This window comes from Hippoglossus stenolepis, chromosome 13 (genome assembly GCF_022539355.2).
Source record: "Hippoglossus stenolepis isolate QCI-W04-F060 chromosome 13, HSTE1.2, whole genome shotgun sequence".
Lineage (NCBI taxonomy): Eukaryota > Metazoa > Chordata > Actinopteri > Pleuronectiformes > Pleuronectidae > Hippoglossus > Hippoglossus stenolepis.
In genome coordinates this window covers 7,378,515-7,398,265 of record NC_061495.1, presented here as the reverse complement: position 1 = coordinate 7,398,265, position 19,751 = coordinate 7,378,515, and the positions used below count along the sequence as shown (strand labels likewise).

General features: G+C 41.7%; 1 protein-coding gene across 2 annotated transcripts; it reads left to right on the top strand.

Moving 5' to 3' along the window:
* The first annotated feature begins 1,188 nt into the window (after positions 1–1,188).
* On the top strand, positions 1,189–15,839 carry ralba (v-ral simian leukemia viral oncogene homolog Ba (ras related)). Of its 2 annotated transcripts, none has more exons than XM_035174501.2 (5): positions 1,189–1,324; positions 11,687–11,894; positions 13,013–13,221; positions 13,865–14,042; positions 14,154–15,839. In XM_035174501.2, the coding sequence occupies exons 2-5, from the start codon at positions 11,781–11,783 to the stop codon at positions 14,274–14,276; spliced, it is 624 nt and encodes a 207-aa protein (XP_035030392.1). In that variant the 5' UTR covers positions 1,189–1,324; positions 11,687–11,780; the 3' UTR covers positions 14,277–15,839. The 2 variants fall into 2 exon arrangements, with proteins under 2 accessions (XP_035030392.1, XP_035030394.1); XM_035174503.2 differs by lacking the exon at positions 1,189–1,324 and adding an exon at positions 5,004–5,137.
* Positions 15,840–19,751: the final 3,912 nt, after the last annotated feature.

The window sequence follows — 19,751 nt, the reverse complement described above, 5'->3', positions numbered from 1 at the left end:
CAGTAGATTACATAAACTTTACAGCAAGCTCCATTTTAATATCAACATGGGTCTTAATCTAGGCCAGGGCAGTATCTTTAACACTGTCCTCGGCTTTTCACTGTCGTGTAAATATAAAATTGAAACTGAACCTGTCTTATTCTAGATCTCTTCTCTATAGTGATGATTTTAAGAGACATATAAATATGGCGTTCAATCAAATTAATGTATTCACCATGGTGTATATCCTCATGTCTATGCAGATAATATCATAAGCTAACATGCCGTGAAAGCTTATATTCTGTCATAATTTGCTGTTATGTGCTTGCTGTTCACAATAAACAAGCATTTACTACATGCTCAGCAGTCAGAAGGACAGAAAAGTGCCCACAATTTTATTATCATTTTTTAAACTGTAGCCAAAAGACTCTTACAGCTTTTACAAGTGCTAGTGTTTAGCCAAAGATGAAGGTTCATTGTTTTATTGTTAAAAGGACACATCGGTGGTTTGACATAAACCCAGTTTACTACATGTTACCTAACCTCAAAGCTGCCCATTTAACAAACTCTTCTACTGAGATCAGGAAATAGGGATGTATATTGTAACAATCTATACATCCAGCGATTTCTATTAATGAATGAAAAATATCAAAATTACTTGGCGCACTCATGAATCATGCCTCCGTTTAGAAGTTAAGAGGCACAATCATTCGTTGATCAAATTAATTAAATGACAGAAAATCAATCTGCAGCTATTTTGATTTTCCACAATTTAAGTTATTTTATTAGCAAAGGGGTTTCAATAGCCTTTTTGTTAGTCGAGTTAGAAATAAGATTTTTATATTGTTCAACATCTTTTTAGGAAATAACCTATTTAAAAAAAAAAAGATGCAAGAGTTTCTGTCTCTTTTGAATTTCACCATCATTGTCAGGGTAATATTTGTGATTTGTAATCATCCAGACTTTCTTGCAGTCGATGTCATTTCCAAAAAGTTTCCAGTATGATATTACATGTGGAATAGACCACTGTTGTATCCTGTAATTTAAGTCATTAAAGTACTTTATTAGAATCAAAGAGTGGCTATTACAGATGTCAATGCAAACACAGTTTATAAAACCAGACTGAGTATGAAAAAAATATAAATAAATAAATGATGACAGGCCCTTTTTTAAAGTCAGTCCCACGTGATGACGCTGTCACTTCCGGTCATGTGTGGCCTCTCACATCCGGAAGGTGGGGCTTTTGTTGCAGGAGCGGGTTGTATCAGGGAAGCCGATGTCTCCACATCCTCTATTAATGCAGTTGTCCAGATAACATCCACCCAGAGACACGCGAGCTACTGAGGTAAGGACTCCACGAACATATATGTCCCCGCAGAGAAACATGCGTGTGTGTGGGTGTGTGTGTGTGTGTGTGTGTTGACGTGGCCTTTTTCAGGGAGCGATGGATTTAAAAAACCCTTCACCTGACCCCACGGACACAGGAGGAGAGTGAGGGGGCTCAGGATATAAAAATGGGTGCAACACTTGGTCATTCAGTGGGTTTGTGTTTTCGGTTGTTTTGCTTAATTCTGCTCATGTTCCAACGGCCACAGCGTTAGCGTCAACATTAGCCGTCATGCTAAGTGGTCATCTGTCGTGAGGGTCAGCCCGCAGACACCCGGTCGACTGGCTGCTAACTTCTGCTCCCACCCCCTTGACCACACGGCCCCGGGCGAAGGGGACGTGGAGGGGATGTGTTTGCATGTGTGTGTGTTGTCTTTGATTCTACATATAACGGTGTGTAGCTCATCTACACAGTGTTGATGAGCTGCTGTGGCGATGGGCCGCTGCTGTTGTTGTCCAGCGACACACAGATGACACTAACCCCCCTGTGTGTGTGTCTGACAGCTGAGACACTGGGTTCAATTCAAACCCACGTTACTCCTGATTAATACTTCAAATGGGCTGTGGTGTGTGCGTGTGTGTGTGTGTGTGTATGTGTGGAGGATTGTGTATTGTTCCCTCCTGAGATGACACACCCAAACTGGCTCCTGGCTTCTTCAGCTGTAATTCTAACTGTCAACATAATAACAGTGTACACACCAGTAATAGTTTTGCTTTCTCGGGCGGTTATTCTGATGTAGGACAATGCTGGTAGTCATGTAATATATGTCCTTTTTATATGTCTAATCCACAGAAATAAGTCGTGAAGTTAGATCTGTTACTGTATTTACATCCGTCCTGAGTGATCAGGACAGGACATCGCTGTGTGAACGCAAATGCATCCTGGGCCACATAAGAAAATATCTCCCTGTCAGATGATGTCCTCTCACCCAAAAGTTTAACAACAAATCAAACATATTTGTGTACGTTGGTTTGTTTGTGGCCACCTCCACAATATAAACTCTGATCACCACATACGGACTTGTACTTTTCTTAAAGTGGTCTTTGTTTTTCTTCATAGTCTCCAGTCACTCTCTTTCTCTCTTTCTCATTCATTTAGACACACACGATGTCATCTGACACGTATGTAAAACATCTGTGTGAACACACACGTACTTAACGCTGTCCAATTTTGATCACATCGCTCGGGACAGATGTTAATACCACGCCTGAACAGGAAGTGTCCTGAGAGTTTCACAGAAAGGTCAAAATAGTATAGAGATGTAAATGTTTTGGCAACAAAGTCAACTATCTGTGAGTGATGTTGACATGTATACATTGTGCTGTGAGGGTGCAGGCTGATGGACATTCTGTGTTTACCGATTGGTCCAGTTTGCTGATTGGTGTAAACTTTTGACTTCTTATCACCCCAGTTCTTGTTTGAAGATAGATAAAGGAGGTGAAGGATAGTGGTCCGTCTCATTAAAGCTAGGGTTGGCAATCCTGGAAAAGCTGAGACCGATTTTTCCGTGATTCGCTCTCGCTAACTTCTGGCTATCATCTCTGCTTGAGCTGTGTATGCCACTCTGGCTGAAGCCTCCGGTCATGTGCAGTGAGAGCACGGGCAGATTGATCTCTATCATTAGTTGGGAAGATTTCAACAAATAAGATAAAAAGTGTTCCAGAAACAAATTACCAACCCTCTCTACTTTTCATGTAGGAGAACGTCACACATGTAATTCATCATTTAGCTTCATGTGTCTTAAAGGTGAAAAAAGGCCCAGATTAAACATCCTAAAAAAATACTTACTGTTATATGATCTTTTCTCTGTCGGGCTGGAATTCACATGGGGCTAAAGGTTTCATCCCTCAGGCAATATTGTCATCACCAAGGCTTGTTTGTAGGTGGCAGATTTCACAGTACTGAGACACAAGTTATATGAAATATGCCACAAGGAAATCATTTATGAAGTATTGCCATTATTCTTTCAGAACTTCTTTAAAAACCAAGATTATTGAATATAGCTGGTATGTGTGTGTGTGAGGCTTCCTACATTTTAGAGTAATAAACTTGGCATGTGTATCCCCAGCTTAAGTTCATTGTTAAGTGCAAGTTTATATGTGTTTTGTGAGCTAGGATCAAGTCAGCCATTAACATGTTGTCAGCCCCGTGTTAAACTGCAATGAAACTGTTGTGCCAAATGCTGATTCCAGCAAAATCACAACATTTTCAGGGAAGTAACTTCAGGAATTGTTTGACAGTCTTGCTTGAGGTTTTTAAAAGCTGATGCAGATGGTTTTGTTTCGGAGCTATTGTTGAGGGGTTTTCTATAACTACACCATCCAAGTATTCAGTGTTTTCCCCACGGCACCATATCATTATTTCTCTCTTAGTTTTCAGGAAAAAGCCTGAAACAACACCGGAGGTAAAAACTCTGCAGTGAAATCCAGTCTAATACAATAGGTCAGTGCCTCGATTGACTTGAACCAACTTTGGCCACATTGTAACTTTCTTACAGCAAAGAACAACACAGCAGGATTTAGTGTGAGCCTGTCAAAGTGCAGTTTTTGCATAGTTGTAGACCGATAGTAAGCAAGCCGTGGAGTCGGAGGGGGAGAGATGTTTTGACAGTGAGGCTCAACTGGCCCTGCATTCCTCCTCCTTCACTCTGAAGACGCTCAGGATGTTTATTCCTCTGCTCCAACCTCGTCTTCACTTGAATGATTTTCATAATGCTAAGCCCCGTTCCCGGCTATTACTTCAGCTTATCAGGATATGGAAAACATTTTCTGCATAACTTAATTTCCTTTTGTTTTGGACAGAATCTAACTGGCCCATGTCAAAGAGCTCCGTCTGCTTTTATGATCAGTTTTTCATTTTCTGATGAGGTTCCCTAATGACCTGGGCTCTCGGTGTGTAACGGCACTGGAGTCAGAAAACCATCTGCTAATGATGTTGGCAGTGAAAGTGGAGGGCAAGGGCAGACAGACCGGTGCAAGGCCTTTTTTTTACTGGACTTATAAAGTGAGTGATAATCTGTAGGGGATGGTGATGTAGATAAGTGCATACCAGGCCACCATCAATTGTCTGCTGTCTGTCAGGAGGGATGACGGGAGGGTTATATATTTTGCGCGACTGTCTCAGGTAATCACTATTATGAACAGGCAAGAGGAATTCTAATAAGTGTGGCCTCTGTGCGGAGTGCAGAATACACTTGTTGTCGTTTTGTACTGTAGAAAGTGTTTTTGTTCATCCAGCAGATATTTGCAGATCCCGACAACCATTTGACAGTATTTGTTTGACAGGTACATATAGGAGAATTATTATATTTTTCCTTTTGTGTTTGTTTGGTATGCATAAAAAGGTTAAAAAAAAGAAATCCAAGAAAAATATTAATCTTAAAACGTAGAGAACCCCTATTGTCTTTTGATATTTAAAAGTTCGGCACAATGATTTTATAACTGCAATTACATTAATAATGTTAATTCCCAACTCTTTTTCAAGATCTGTGAATAGGAAAATTACATACTCCCCTCCAGAGAATCAATTACTTAAAATGTGGACAGATTTTCGTCTTCCCCCGAGGCAGGTAATTTGATGCACTGGCACATACAGTGGTTATGAAAGTAATAAAAAACAGTGCATCCTGTTTCTTTCAGGAAGAGGAACAAGGTGTGCAAATATTAATTTACAGAACACTATGATAACTTCTTTAGATGCATCAATTCCCCTCTACCCACTGCTGGCATCCAGTAAGCACGGGCCTGTGGGTTAGGAGGCTAACTTTGAAGGGTATGTTTGTCTTCTTATAAAATATAGTTTAAAAAAAAACTATATTTATTCATATACTCAGACTGCTTATCTTTTCTCCTACGTGTTTATAATATAACGATTATTCACAGGGAGAAAAATAGTATGTAGCAAGTCAATGCTATAATCAGCTTGACTGTATTATGTTCATGTGATGTACAATATATTATGTAATAATGCAGTGACCAAAGATTCAAAAGTCCAGCTGTAATACCTTTGTGGTAGCTAAGCTAATAGGATCATTGCTATCTAATATTCCTGTAAAGCAGGTCGCCCATAGACCAACAGCTAGCACAGCAACATAGTAGATGTCAAACTGAAATGCTCTAAATATGTAAATGATGAATACAAATATCGTGGTTGAGAGATTTTTATTACTCGAATCACTGGACTTCCTTTTAAATACGTGTTTCAGAAATGTCATGAAGTGCCTGTTTCTAACATGATTAGAGTTTGAACAACTCGGAAACAGGGTTGCTGTGGCTCAGGAGGTCGAGATAACCGCAAGGTTGGTGGTTAGATCCCTGGCTCCTCCATTCCATGTGTTGAAGTGCCCTTGGGCAAGACACTGAATGAATGAATGAATGAATGAATGAATGTGTGTGTGAATGGCAAAACTGTACCGTAAAGTACTTTGAGTCGTCTACAAGACTAGAAGAGCACAACATGTATACAGACCAATTACAAGTTAATTTCCATAGTGGTGCCTCGGAGGTAGTTCAAGATTAGCAAGGCTTGAAAATGATGAGCAGTAACCTACATGTATAAAATGGTGAATCAGCTTGTCATTACTCATCCGGCAATGTCAACAGCATGCTAACATGACTTTATCTTGCTAGTATCCTGAGGGCTGCAGACCGAGATTGTGTATGGACATGTGAAATCCCTCTCATCTGCACCTGCACTCTGAATGTTTGCTGTGCTCCTTCAGACAAGGACACCCTTTCACAAACACACGCAATGAGAGGTTTGTCTCAGCCCATAAATGTATTCGTGTGGGCCCATTTACCATATGTTGAAGCCCGTGACAAAGAAGGGAGGATTTCACATTTTACTACCCCTGCACTCTTATTATGTCTGCTGTGTCAAAGCTGTTGGCTACAGTATGCTCTGTTGTCCCAGGATGTAAATATTGCATTGCAGAAGGGCTTTGTCTGTCCATGCTTTTCAAAAAATGCTAGCGCGCCGAGGAGCGAGGTTTATAGGCACCGAGTCCCAGTGAATACGTCCGAGCTGGGAGTTGAGACGGATATCAGGGGATGTTAGATAGACTTATCTTTGGTATTTTCATGGTTTACAGCTCCGCCAGTTTCCAACCATGATGGCACCACAGGCCCCTAGCATGGTCGTAGGTGGTATGTAACTGAGCCTGTTGTTTCCTGCCAGGCAAAAAAAAAATATAGCAAGTTGGAGATAAGTGGGCAGTAGGGAGCTACTCAGCAGGAACGAATAGATTTGTCCATGGATGCAAACTGAGAGCTGAACTCTTCATTCCTCCCGCCCCGGATCAGTGCAGTGGAATGCTTAGGTAATGGGAAAGATGTGAATGTTTGGATGACATCGCCCCAGCTGCAGGGAGGTTAGAAGAGATATGTTGTGTGTTTTTCAGGCCAAAAGCTTTGGCATCCCAGTGTAATTGTGTAATAATGTGTGAACTGTCTATACACGGTATCACAACATTATGTTCTGTGAAAATCATTGTTCTGAAACTAAGGGGATCAGTGAAGACCGTGTACATTTGCACCTCGAAGATTATTTCCACATGAATAAGAAAGGAGAAAAAAAAGGTTAAGAATAGAGATGTACTTTGAAAAAACCAGCTCACTCAGGGTCGCTGAAGTAGGAAGGATTGTAGCACACTAAGGACTTAGCTGCCCAGTTTCGTCAAAGGCTCCTCTGTGCACTCCGCCGGCCAAGACTTGTTAGTATGCACTGTGGGATGCTTTTTGAAAGTGTCTTCCTTGCTGCCGCAGTATACTGTCTAGTTAGGCTAGATAATTTCTCAGCTTCTCTGGCAGTGACCATGATAACTGCTGTGTTTTGACTGAAAATGTTTACGCGAATGCCTCTGCTGTTATTTGCTGTTAAATTGACAGTTGCACGGTGGTAAACAAATCCCAATTGTTGTGCGTTACAAAGGACCCATTCTTGCACATACGTTCCTCCTGACTGTGGTGACTCATCTGGAATATATTGTTTTGGTCACAGCGAGCTGTAATTATGACTAGGTAGACAGGCAGCTGTCCAGAAGCTCTCCCTTCACATTTGCAACAGTAGAAAAACTGTTTCAGTCTTGCATTGGTAGAAACTGGAAGGGACACAGCAAGAGTTCTGAGGTGGGGCATTTGTGTGGGAGCTTGGCCTTCCCTGGCATCAGGATGACCAAGGAAGGATACCAGGGGTTAGTGGTTTAAGAATGAAAAAATGTTGACGTACAACAAGTTGTGCAAGTGGGTTTGAGAGGAATTTCATTGTAAAGTTTCTTTCCTGAAATGACACCACATCCTGTATCATCTGTAGGATATTATTCATGAAGCATCACTGCTACATCACAGTGTTGAAGTTAAACCACAGAGCCACTGAGCCACTGAGCCACCTCAGAGTGTTTTGGTTGACTCAGTTGACCAGTGCAGATGATGAGAGGCATAATAACAGTGAGCTAATCTCCTGCTCACATCCTTGGAATTTGGAGGCTCGCTATTGGGCCTGAGAAAGCCCCTGTTTTCTCCATTAGACGAGGAGAGGAAATCCCCTCACCCATGTGCCCTCTGGAATGCAGAGAGAGAGGGAGAGTCATGGAGCTCAACTGTGGCTCAGAGATTTTGAATTTCAACATGCACCTTAATTCACTTATTCCACTTCCCTCAGTGGAATCAAGGCATCTCAGTACATGACATTAAACCTCAGCATAACTATACAGCTGACTTTGCTGATGCTCCTAATCAATCAAAGCATACCTGGTGATGTACATTTTTTTAAAGATTTAAGGAAATCTATCTACAATGTCTGGTAGCATCAACATTGGTTCTATGGCTTGATTTGTGTGCTGTAATCTTTTATTAGTATCGGTGTCAGTCTTGGCAAACCTTTTCGCATCCCTGCCAAAGTGTTAAGATGTGCAGGGAGGGAACAACTGGCCCCTTCTCCGAAGGGAATCTTAATGAATCCCTGTAACCCACACTGCACTGGTGTCATCTATATTTCAGGAGCTTAGCAACCAGAGTGGTCTGTTAGGCCGGAGCCCCTCCTCTCCATAACCCAACGTCCCCTAAAACAGACCTCTACCTAGCAGACTGCAGTTCACTATCTGGGTCAGGCCTAAATATTCATTTCTTTCTAGCCGGTGCCCTCTATTTTAACCCTGAGCACAACTTTTGTTGACCTGCAATTGGTGGAAATATGGCAGGGAACCGCCAAAATATCTGAACTTCCTTTGGAAAGTCTGCACAAAGCACTTCCCTTGTGCTAAGCATTTTTTTGTCATTAGTGAATTAACTATGATTGCTTTATTCATAGCATTAAAATCTGTTTGTACTGTACATGTACACAAGAAAGTGGGTTAGAAATGAATAATTTAAGTGGTGACCTCTATGAGTAAGTGCTGAGTTTGGTGTTGTTGCTGTCTCTGTTAGTGTGTGTGGGGGTGGGGGTGGGGGTCGATCCTTTCCATAAACCCTTTCACTGGCCTGGTTACTGATAACAAAGACAGGAAGAGCACAGGTCAGACTTTACTTCCCCTTCAGAGGGAGCAGCCCTCATAATCATCACACTATAGCTTCTGCTTACTGAGGTACAAGGTTCATTTGATACAAATGACATGTTCTTCTTTGGACAATGCAAGGAAACGTTGCAGCAGATAATCACATGCACAACTGCGCATGTAGAAATCATTTTTTTTCTATTATGACACTTTGCAACTCTTATATGGAACAACACAATTGAAATGTCAGTGCTTTTTTTTGCTGCTTTCATGTGCTTCTCAGAGCCAAGGCTTTCTCTCCTCATTCAGGTCTGGTGAACCTCACTGTGTAAGCTGAGATGAAGTGTTTACTGTTAGGGAGGAGCAGATAATGAATAATGATATGAATCACCTCATTGTTCCCATTAGTCTGACATCCACAGAGGAGGAGACAGAATCTTTCCACAGATAGAGATAAAATGATGTGGGGAGAGAATAACATTTTATTAATTTATTTTTATAGCACTAAAAGGTGCTTCACATATTGGGTTAAAATACACATTTAAAATACAGGACTACATACAAACAGACATCCACAAGCATAACTACATACAATTGAGCATACATCCATACATACACATACACATGAATTAAGAATGCAACCAAAATAAAACTAAAGGGCAATGTGAAGTGTTATAAAAAGGCAGATCTGATGGAAAGAGGAACTTTGTAACAAAGTTTCCGAGCAACAACCGCAAAAGCATTATCACCCTTTGTATTTTAAATATGAACGAGGAACAGATAGTTTTTGGCAGATAGTACAGGTTTGATTCTTGCAATATTTCTCAGTTGAAAGGAACAACTCTGAATGAGTATGGTAATATGAGGTTCAAATATCAAATGCTGGTTGAAAAAGAACACAGGTTTTTTTAGAGCTGGTCTTGATAGTGACCGGGGGCCTTCATAGGAACCGAACTCCTTAATGAAGCGATCAGGGACAAGGACCTCTGTCTTTTCAGAATCGAGATGAGGCATTTTTGAGACATCAAATTAGTCTCAGAAGCTAGACAGTCATGAAGGGTGGTAAAGTTAATGAGGTGGTCTGGTTTAACAGAGAAGTTAAGTTGTATGTCATCATCATAGCAATTATATGAGACACCACTGCAAGAGTTAGTCAAATGGTCTAGTGGAAGCATAAAAACAACATAGGGCCATGGACCGACCCTTGAGGGATCCTTCATACGAGAGGTACAGAGGAAGACTCATAATTAGTGGTGGTATCTGGGGAATGTTTTCTGAGGAGAGGGACGACACTGCCTATCTTGAACTAATCAGGTATGCAGCCAGAGAAGAAAGATTGATTGATAGAGGGAAATAACTGGTAGAACCTGTTCAAGGAATTTAGTAGGAATATTATCAGCAGACCAGGATCATGAGGGCATAGAAGAGACTATGTCCAGGAGTTCATGTGTGTATAAATGAGGTTGAACTCAAGACAGCAGAACAGGGAGGGTAATTCATTAAAAGTAATAAAGTCCAATGTTGAAATGTGAGTTGAGACCACTGATCTTGTCAACACAGATGATGGTTAAGTTGGTTATTAAAAATCTAGGGTTATATTTGTTATTGTAGATTGCACCAGAGGAAGATGCTGCTCTTGCATCTTTAACGGAGGGGTTAAGAAAGCAAAGAAAAAAGGCCCCAAGATACCAAGTGTGTTACAGCTCTAGCTCTATTAGTCTCTCTCATTATACCAGTGTGGGGTTGCAGTAGTTGCTAATTGTTGACCTTTGGATTGCCAAAGATAGAATTAAGATATCAACTGCGTGTTCATGCTTAAAACGAACTGTCAGAATTGTGCCAGTATGTGAGTCCACAGGAAGTGGTGGGTTTTGACTTACAAGAACACAGGATATTGGCTGTTCAGTTGATCTCCCAGATGTACATCCATAAACATCTGAAGGATTAAACCACCATTAAAACGGCCATCACTGGCCGTTTTAATGATCGTTTTAATGCAGTGTACCATTACGGTCAAACTAGTGATGCTCTGAATTGAAGCTTTTACCAATATCCAATCATTTTTATGGTAATGTCCGTAGATACCACTATAAATAGTCTGCATTGCTTTGCCAGCTATTGTCCAACTGAGAAAATGACCAACATGTCATGCCTCCCTGACTCGCAGTAATCTAATGGAGGGGTTGTCCTCTCTGGTCAAAGACATAATGAACAAAATAGCACTTGCAAACTTATTTACAATATATTCATGTCTTCTAATGAACCCTGTGCATACAAGACATTAGTGATACAATAATGTCCTGTCTGTCCACAGGCTGTGCAAGTGAAGACATGGCATACAGTCATCGACTGTCAGTTTGTGCTCTGTTGGAAGTTCTGTCCGACAGGTAGAACATATTGTGGCCTCAGGCAGAAGCAATAGACTACGTGTTCACCTTCTGAGGGCAGGGCCATCGTGGAGCAGATGGATGACCAGTGACGTCTATCTTCTGTGGAAGGTGTTTAGCACATGATGCCGTCTTGCAGTGGAGAATGACAGCTTCATTACTACTGATCAGCTGCAATGACCTTTTGATGGCGAACTTTATAAAGATCTAGGATTCATGAGTAGGCAATTTGGCACTTTAATGGGAGGGTTGGGGGGGGTGGGGGGTGAGGATTCGAGATTTGTTGGAGCAAAGCCTAGAGCCTTGGCACAGGGAGTTACTGTCACAGTGAAAGCTGTTAAGTAACAACTACCATCTGTTCCTGCACTCGTCCGCACACTTCTGTTCTCTATGTATGGGGTGTATTTACTGAAGGCAATGCTATGTTTCCACTCTTGTTCACAGGTCGTGTCAGAGAGCGCTCGGGTTCAGAGAAGTGTATGAGTGGGGGTGTGTGTGTTTGTGTGTGTGAGTGTGTGTGCATGTGAAGGATCCAGCGATGACGACCAGTAAAAGTAAAAACCAGAGCTCCCTGGCACTGCACAAGGTGATAATGGTGGGCAGTGGAGGTGTGGGGAAGTCGGCCCTCACCCTGCAGTTCATGTATGATGAGGTGAGTTAACACAGCACTTTAAACACTAGACACTGCTGTGACCTAATGGTGACCACAGCAGATAGAAAGCAAGCGGTTTCAACAGTAAGCATGTATCACCTGCAACTCTTTGTCTAGCCAGTTCTCTTTTTTTATTGTTTATCTAATCTAAGTATCAATTACTGGCTAAATAAGTGGTTGGTGGTTAAATCACTCAGCACTTTCTCAGATTTAATGCCCTCCTTTCAGTGGCTCAGCAACGGAAGGCTTTTAATGTGAAGCAATTGCAAGGAGCCTTCAATTTGAAATGCTGCTGTCTGTTGCCCTTTCTTGCTTGGCCACTGATTCTCTGACTCTACACTAGTGAGGATATGGTCATAGTTTGTCATATCAGCAGTAGACTAGGGTTCAGACATGCAACACTGCCAGGACCTTCCAGACCGAATCACAATGCGGATTTCGGTGCCTGAGCCATGCACGGAAATAGTTGCCCTGCTTAGAGGCAACAAACATTAGCACACATGCTTAGTTAATATTCCATTTAACTCACATTGCTCTGGCAGCCCCTAAAATTAGCCTACAGTTAGCCGGTAGCTGCCTCAAACTCGGGTTGACACGACAACACAATGCCTAAAGGTAAATGCTCTAAAGTGTGGCTTTTATTTTAGGCGATATGATTCAGACACCGCGTCATGCAGCAATTTCGTGTAAAAGGAAGAAACACGACAGAGTTTATTAAGCATCCGGTGAATGGATGCATTTGAAAGCAGAGTGATGCTCCATGTTTATGTGACCATCATCAACACATCAGCCAGCAGCGTCCCTGGCCCTGGCAATGGGAGACAATTGATGTTGAGTTTGGAGTATTTTGTTATTTAGTGTTAAATTATTGTTTTGTTTAGTAAAGAGTCATTCACTTATATATATTTGGTATCAACAAAAAGCCCAAACGATACCTAACCCTAATCAGCATCAGTCTGATCTCCATTGGCTCAGTTACAGGTCCATTTCAACCATTGTCGTCGTCTCCATCAGCTGCATGCATTACCTGCTCATGTTTCACTTGCTTTATGTATGTAAATGCATCTTTTAACAGCTTTTGTAAGCTTCAAAAAGGAAATAAATCTTCTCTCTCCCAGTTTGTGGAGGACTATGAGCCCACCAAGGCGGACAGCTACAGAAAGAAGGTTGTTCTGGATGGGGAGGAGGTCCAGATTGACATTCTGGACACAGCAGGCCAGGAGGACTACGCTGCTATCAGGGACAACTACTTTCGCAGCGGGGAGGGCTTCCTACTGGTCTTCTCCATCACAGAGCAGGAGTCTTTCACCGCCACTGCCGAATTCAGGTACAGATGAAAGTGTGCAAATCTAAGCTTCACTCCATGAACTTTGAATAGATGATAACTAGTTTTAGATGACTATGCTGGTGCTGGACCGTAATTACCTATCCAACAGTTGTGATTCTGATTGTTGGAGAATGGATTCAAAGTAGGCAAAGGCCCCAAACAGCCAGCAAAATGTTGGTATGTCGCTTTAATTCATTTATTTATTTTCTTGCCGCTGATCTCTCTGCCAGCACCAAGTCCTAAATTAATAATGCAAATCCAGGTAAGAAGATTGTTAAGGAGAACCTGCACCACAGCGCCTGCTTTAATGTTATTCTCTAGTGTGTGAGTGTGTGCGTTTGTGTGTGTTGTGAGTGGATCAGTTATGGCAGGAAGGTTTTGAGAGGATTTAGACAGCTTCTCTTCATCTTCAGCATGAACAAAATACTGAAGCTCAAATGCAAATTTTAGTCAGCGGCACTGTAGAATCATGTACAGCTCCAAAATGTTGATTAACTTGAGGCAGTGGACCACTCACGGATCACATTCGTTCATGAACTTACAACAGTCCTACCTGTAAACAACACTTAAACATCACTCGCTTATTTACATCATGACAAGTAGTGAAAGTACCATAAACACACAATCTGCTGTGTTCCTGCAGGGAGCAGATCTTGCGGGTGAAGGCGGAAGAGGACAAGATCCCTCTCCTGGTGGTGGGGAACAAGTCGGACCTGGAGGAGCGCCGGCAGGTGTCCGTGGATGAGGCCCGAGGGAAATCTGAGGAGTGGGGAGTCCAGTATGTCGAGACATCAGCCAAAACCAGAGCCAACGTCGACAAGGTGCATTTATACACTCACTTACTATTTTCATATTCAGGACTGTATTTACGTTATTTGCTATTTAACTTTTTAACCCCTTAACTGATTTCTTCTTTTCTTTTCTTTTTCCAGGTATTCTTTGACCTGATGCGTGAAGTACGAGGCAAGAAAATGGCGGAAAACAAACACAAAAATGGAAAAGGAAAGAACAAGAAGAACAAGAAGAGTTTCAAAGAGCGATGCTGTTTACTTTGAACCCTTCATGGACATTAACACACAACCCCACAATACAACTGCGGAGTTGGGAACAAAGCAGAGCGTCCTTGCGATTGTCATTCAAAAGAAATGTAATCTTTTTTTAAGTAGCCGTTTATAGTTAAGTGTCTAGAACAGTCTCAACCACTATATTTTCGCTGTTTCATTGGAAGATAACCACTGTCGTGACTGTGACTGCAGTGCTTGATGGCTCACGGTGAAGCCAGTGACCAAACTGCCACTGACACTAACTCTGCTGCTCCACTGTTCAACTCAGCGATTATCCTGCCTTCGACTTTGGTTCAGCGTGTTTTACACCAGAATCGTTGAGTCTTTGTCAAAAACAGTGCTCTTAGTTTCTCTTGATCTTAACCTGCATATTTTCAGTCTTAGTGTGGACCCCTTGAGTCTATGATTATCAGTTTAGAACTCTAATGCTGGTGTCTGTCATATTTGTAATCATTCATGATGACAGTGACCTGTCTGTTGAAGATGTCAGCCTCATATATTCATCTGCCCAGACTTCAGCGTGTGCTTGGAATGGCTGTGGAAACTCAAATGTTTTCCTTTTTGAGGCTGCTTTTTTCATCTTATCTCAATGAATAGTTGTTTTTGTTTTTTTAACCACAGAAGAAACATAGTGCAATCTGAATATTTGTTGCCAAAAAGTTTTTCTTTTATTCCATTAACAGGCCTTACGTGACGACCACACACCAGTCACAAGAAGCTTTGCAGTTCTTCAGAATTATTGCTGCAAAGTGAAATCTTAGATTAATTAATCACAGAAAACCCTGAAATGTCTGATGGACACTTTACCGTGTGTTACATGAAAGCAAGACTGTAATATTGTCATGAGTATGCTGAGCAGTGACTGAGAGGTGAGAGTGGTTCTGGTTTTCTTCATGGTGCTCTGCCATGTTCATGCATTCTGGCCTTTTTCCACCCTTCTCACGCTGCAGACTACTTCCTGTTTCGGGTTAGAGTTGAAGTTCGGTGTCTCTGCTGCTTCTGCGCTGTGAGAAAGGTGTTGACAATCCAGGAGGCCGTCGCGCTTCTGTTCCACGATGTCGTTCAAATCAGTAGCTGCTTATGAATCTGAACAATACTGATGTCCTTCCTTTTTTTTAAAGTCCTGGGTCTTTCAAATAATATGCACTACATTGCCATTACCTAAGAAGTGGGCTTCATGCACAATGGTGTCAAAGTGGAGATTTTAGAACAATTTGTGCCAAGAAAAATGACAAAAAAAAAACTAAACCATGTTTATGGATGTACAGTGTGTGTGTGTGTGTGTGTGTGTGTTACCTGAGCATATGTGCATTTACCAGGAAACCCAACTTACCCTTCTGTCTGTGTGACTGAAGCTGTGATGAGGGTGCCAACCTCTGAACTGTTGTTTGATCAAGTGCTACAGTAAAAACCAGATGTTTCTACCACTGCCTGAACCATTCTTTGTAACATGTCCTCCTTTTTTCTTTTACTTCCTATACTACTGTGAATATGCTTCTGTCTCTCTGCAGGGAGAGTGTTGCCGAATAAATGCTTTTTTTTTCCCTTTGTAAATACTGGACGTTATTTTGTTTGTGTGAAAACCCTTAAAAAAAACTAAGTTTCTTTTATTCAACTGTCAGTGTGGAGGGAGACAGGAGACATGGAGCAGGGGGTGTTACGTGATGTGAGTCTTAACCATTAGGCTACACGTGCCAGCAAAATCTGATATTCTAAGTTTTTATAAGTGAATTTGCTCCCAGCAGAAGTCTTGTATAAGTCATATAAACCTCCATTGCTGCATGGTGGTCATGGAACTACTTATTGTATGGGCACCGTTCAGCCACGTTGGCATTGACCACCTAAGTGAAATGTTATGCTTGTCATTTCCTGTTTCCCCCTGGGGCGTCCCATGCCCCAGTTCAGTCAAAGAATCCACCAGTTACTCACTTTGCATTGATTGTTCCTCTGCCATCTAGAAACGAGTGCCAACGGCTTGTTTTTCCTCAATTTGACAGTGATATACAACCTCCATTTTTTATTAACCTCACATGCTTATCTGACATGGCAGGGGTGGTGTAACATAACCCTCGAGTTGAATCAGTCGGGGCCTCTCTTCAACGAACCCCTGGGGGTGGCCGGGTCAGCGAAACTCATTTCACAACGTGAGCGCAGGGTTGACTACCCCACCAGGAAAAGGCTGACCATACATCACTTTGAAAAGAGTTTTCCTGTGAAGGATAAGAGGAAGTGTGTCCCCTTTGTGGTGTGTAAAATGAAGGGAGTACAGCTGGTTTTTAGTATGACTACATGTCCTGTGTAGCTATACAGTCTGTATTCCACTCTCTGATATACGCCCACTTCCTTTGAGATCCATATAGGACTAACATCGACCACACAAATACTTGTAGGGACTTCCTTGTGTCTCTCTTACTCAAACATGAGTTTATAGTGACCTTATTCTGCTTTATTTTCAATTCTACTGCAGTAATCCTGCAGGGATGGATGATTTACAGTGATATTTCTCTAACCTCCCGGGAACGGAGAGTCCATCTTTTCCAGTTGTATTTTAGCATTAAGTCCCCTTTGGTGTCGACACTAAAGTATCCCTCATGTCCCCAAATCAATCGGCCATTTGTTGGCAATGAAGCAGCTCGGGGGCCGTGCATCTCGACAGCATCACAGATAAGACTCACTTCTCTGCTCTTTTGGAGAGAATTGTATATTTACAAGTATTGATCAGACGGCCCAACACCGGCTGAATACTTGAATTTAGTGTTGCTCCTTGCAGGAGAAACTAATTCTGTGGGAATTTAAACCTGCTGCAACATTAATGGCAGCCTCGGCCCTTTGTTTACTTCACACAAACACACTAATCCCCCCCCATAATTTATATCAGCGCTGAAACACACCGGGTTTGAGAGACTGTGGCAGCATTTTTCCACGAGAGAAGCTAAACATGTCACAGCTCTCATAAGCACATTTACCTGCCTGACACTCACCTCTCTGGATTTCTACTCTCACCCCCCCTCTGTACCTCTAAGTAGGCAGATTAGGTGGTCTGTTAAACCCACAGGAAAGCACTTATTTAGAAATATATGAAAGGGCAAAGTGAGACAGGCTAATGACCGATGCAGTGTCACCGGCGCACTCTCGGGTCTTTTATCATTCTGCAGAGAGGGCCCCCGTCCTCTGAGTAACCCTCATTATATCAGAGCTAATGTTGGGGATGAGAATGTTCAAGTGATAAAGCACCATCACAGTCCTTCATTATACAGAAAGAGAAACAGACTCGGTGGAATTGTGCTCGACCTAAAAGATAAATGCAATGGACAGAGAATAACTCCAATTTTAGCGACTGTGCCACATCCTGCTGTCTGCACGGTGCGTCTCCGAGGGGGGGGGTGGGGGGACATGTTCCCACTCTGGCCATCGGATGGCAGTCTTGGTGTTCTGTGCTGCCGCTCTGCTGTTTGCTGCTCTCTGCATCATTAGTGCTCTCACTATGCTTTTCCAACACAAGGCTTCATTTAGTGGGGACCGTTGACTGACTGACTGCCACAGAGTGAATGGATTAGCCCATATTTAAAAATCAGTTCATGCTGAATGAATGAATAATTCATAAATGCCCGCACGCTAATATATTAATTATCACATCAGTAGTAATTCCACCAGTTAAATCTTTGTTTTTTCCATTTTGTATAAATCAAGAACAAGTTTCCTTGAACAAAGTTAACATCACCAGCTGGGCACGGAAAGCAACCTAATCCATATCATTAATTTCTGAATCAAATTCTATTAACTCTACTCTCATGTTGAACAAACTATTTACTGAATGACAGGAGGAAAGTCAAAAAAAAGATTCTGATCGCTCAACAACAACACTCGTCCTCCACAGGGAACCATAACACTGCATCAAACAAATACACTCGCTTAAGACTTGTATTGCTGCTATTATCACTGTCAGAAAAAAAAGAAAAGATGGGAGAACCTATCTGGACTGTTAGAAAACATCAGCCCATACTTCTCCCTTGCATTGTGTGGCTATAATAGCAAAACTATCAACAGCTCCACACTGCAGCACAAATGACCTGCGCTGGAAGAAAGAAAGCCTGTTTGAACCATCTGTTATTTTCTCCTCCACTCATGCCGTTTAGAAAAAGGAGTGAGTCGCTCCCTCAGCAAATCGTCTGTGCAGACAGTGTCTTCATATTTTCTGCTTCTGTTACTGTGCGTGTGTGTGTGTGTGTGGGTGTGTTAGCGTCATGAAAAAAAAGACCTCTGTAGTTAACCGTGTATTATAGGATTCATCGCCTTTCATGCATGTTTAGTTCCATTTTCATTCCTCATTAAACAATCAGATGTGAGAAGTGTTAATGATGAAATCAGGGTATTTATTAAATTGATTTACAAAAAATTGGACATTTTTCCATAGTTATTTAAGTAGACTGCTGCCGAGTAGGTTATGATTTCATCAGTGTGCGTTTGTTTGATTTCAAGCAGAATTATGCAAAAACAACGCTACTGATTTGCATGAAATTTTGTTGAGTGATGGGACACGACCCAAGGTAAACCATCTTAAATTTGGGTTTGGATCTGAATCAGAGGGCAGATTTTTATCTTTAACATTGTGAGATAAGCCATTTTCCCACATTTTCGTTGATTTCTCTGTGAAAATTTCATGGAGCTTGGACATGTTTAGAGGACTGAGGACTGTGTGATATTTGAAAGTGTTTTCAAGTGTTGGGCCTTGGACGAGGTATGTCCGCTCTCAGCAGGGTTACGCAAGAACTCCTAATATGATTTCAACAAAACTTGGCGGAAGAAAGGGACATGGACAAAGAAATAACCCATTTATAACCCAAACGTTGACATCGATCTGGGCAAAGAGGTGGATCCATCCTTAAGGCTACATTGTGAGGTAGGACCCTTTGGAGAGGTATGTGCTCTACTGAGTGCCATTCTTTTTGAGGTAATATTTATAATCCATGCTTTTTTTTAAATGTCCTTATTAATTATGACTATATTCTATGACAATAACTTTTTTCGTATTATCTGTCTTTACACTGTCTTGTTATACACTTTTATTTTGATGTGTCTGTTTTGGAGATGCAGCGTCTGCTACATTATATGTTTTCATTATACTTTTTTTTTTCTTCTTTGGACTGAATCTTGGCGGTTATGATGAAATACTGGACAGTTTTACATCCCGGAGCCTAACAGTTATTTAAATGAAACCATTTAAGTAGTTTAGAGGGGCAATCAGTTTTTTTGGTGGAACTGCTAACAACTCATAAATTTTCGAAATGTGAAAAAGGTGCCCAAGCCAGAAAGTTGCTTTTATACATAAGGGCTCAGAAGCCCAAAAAAAACATTGGGGATCGCTGCTTTAGAGGCTGGCTGTATATGTGTCAAATCCTCACTGGGCAGCTGATGAAGACTCATTTTGCAGCATATTGGCTCCTCCTGTAAAACACAGTGAATACA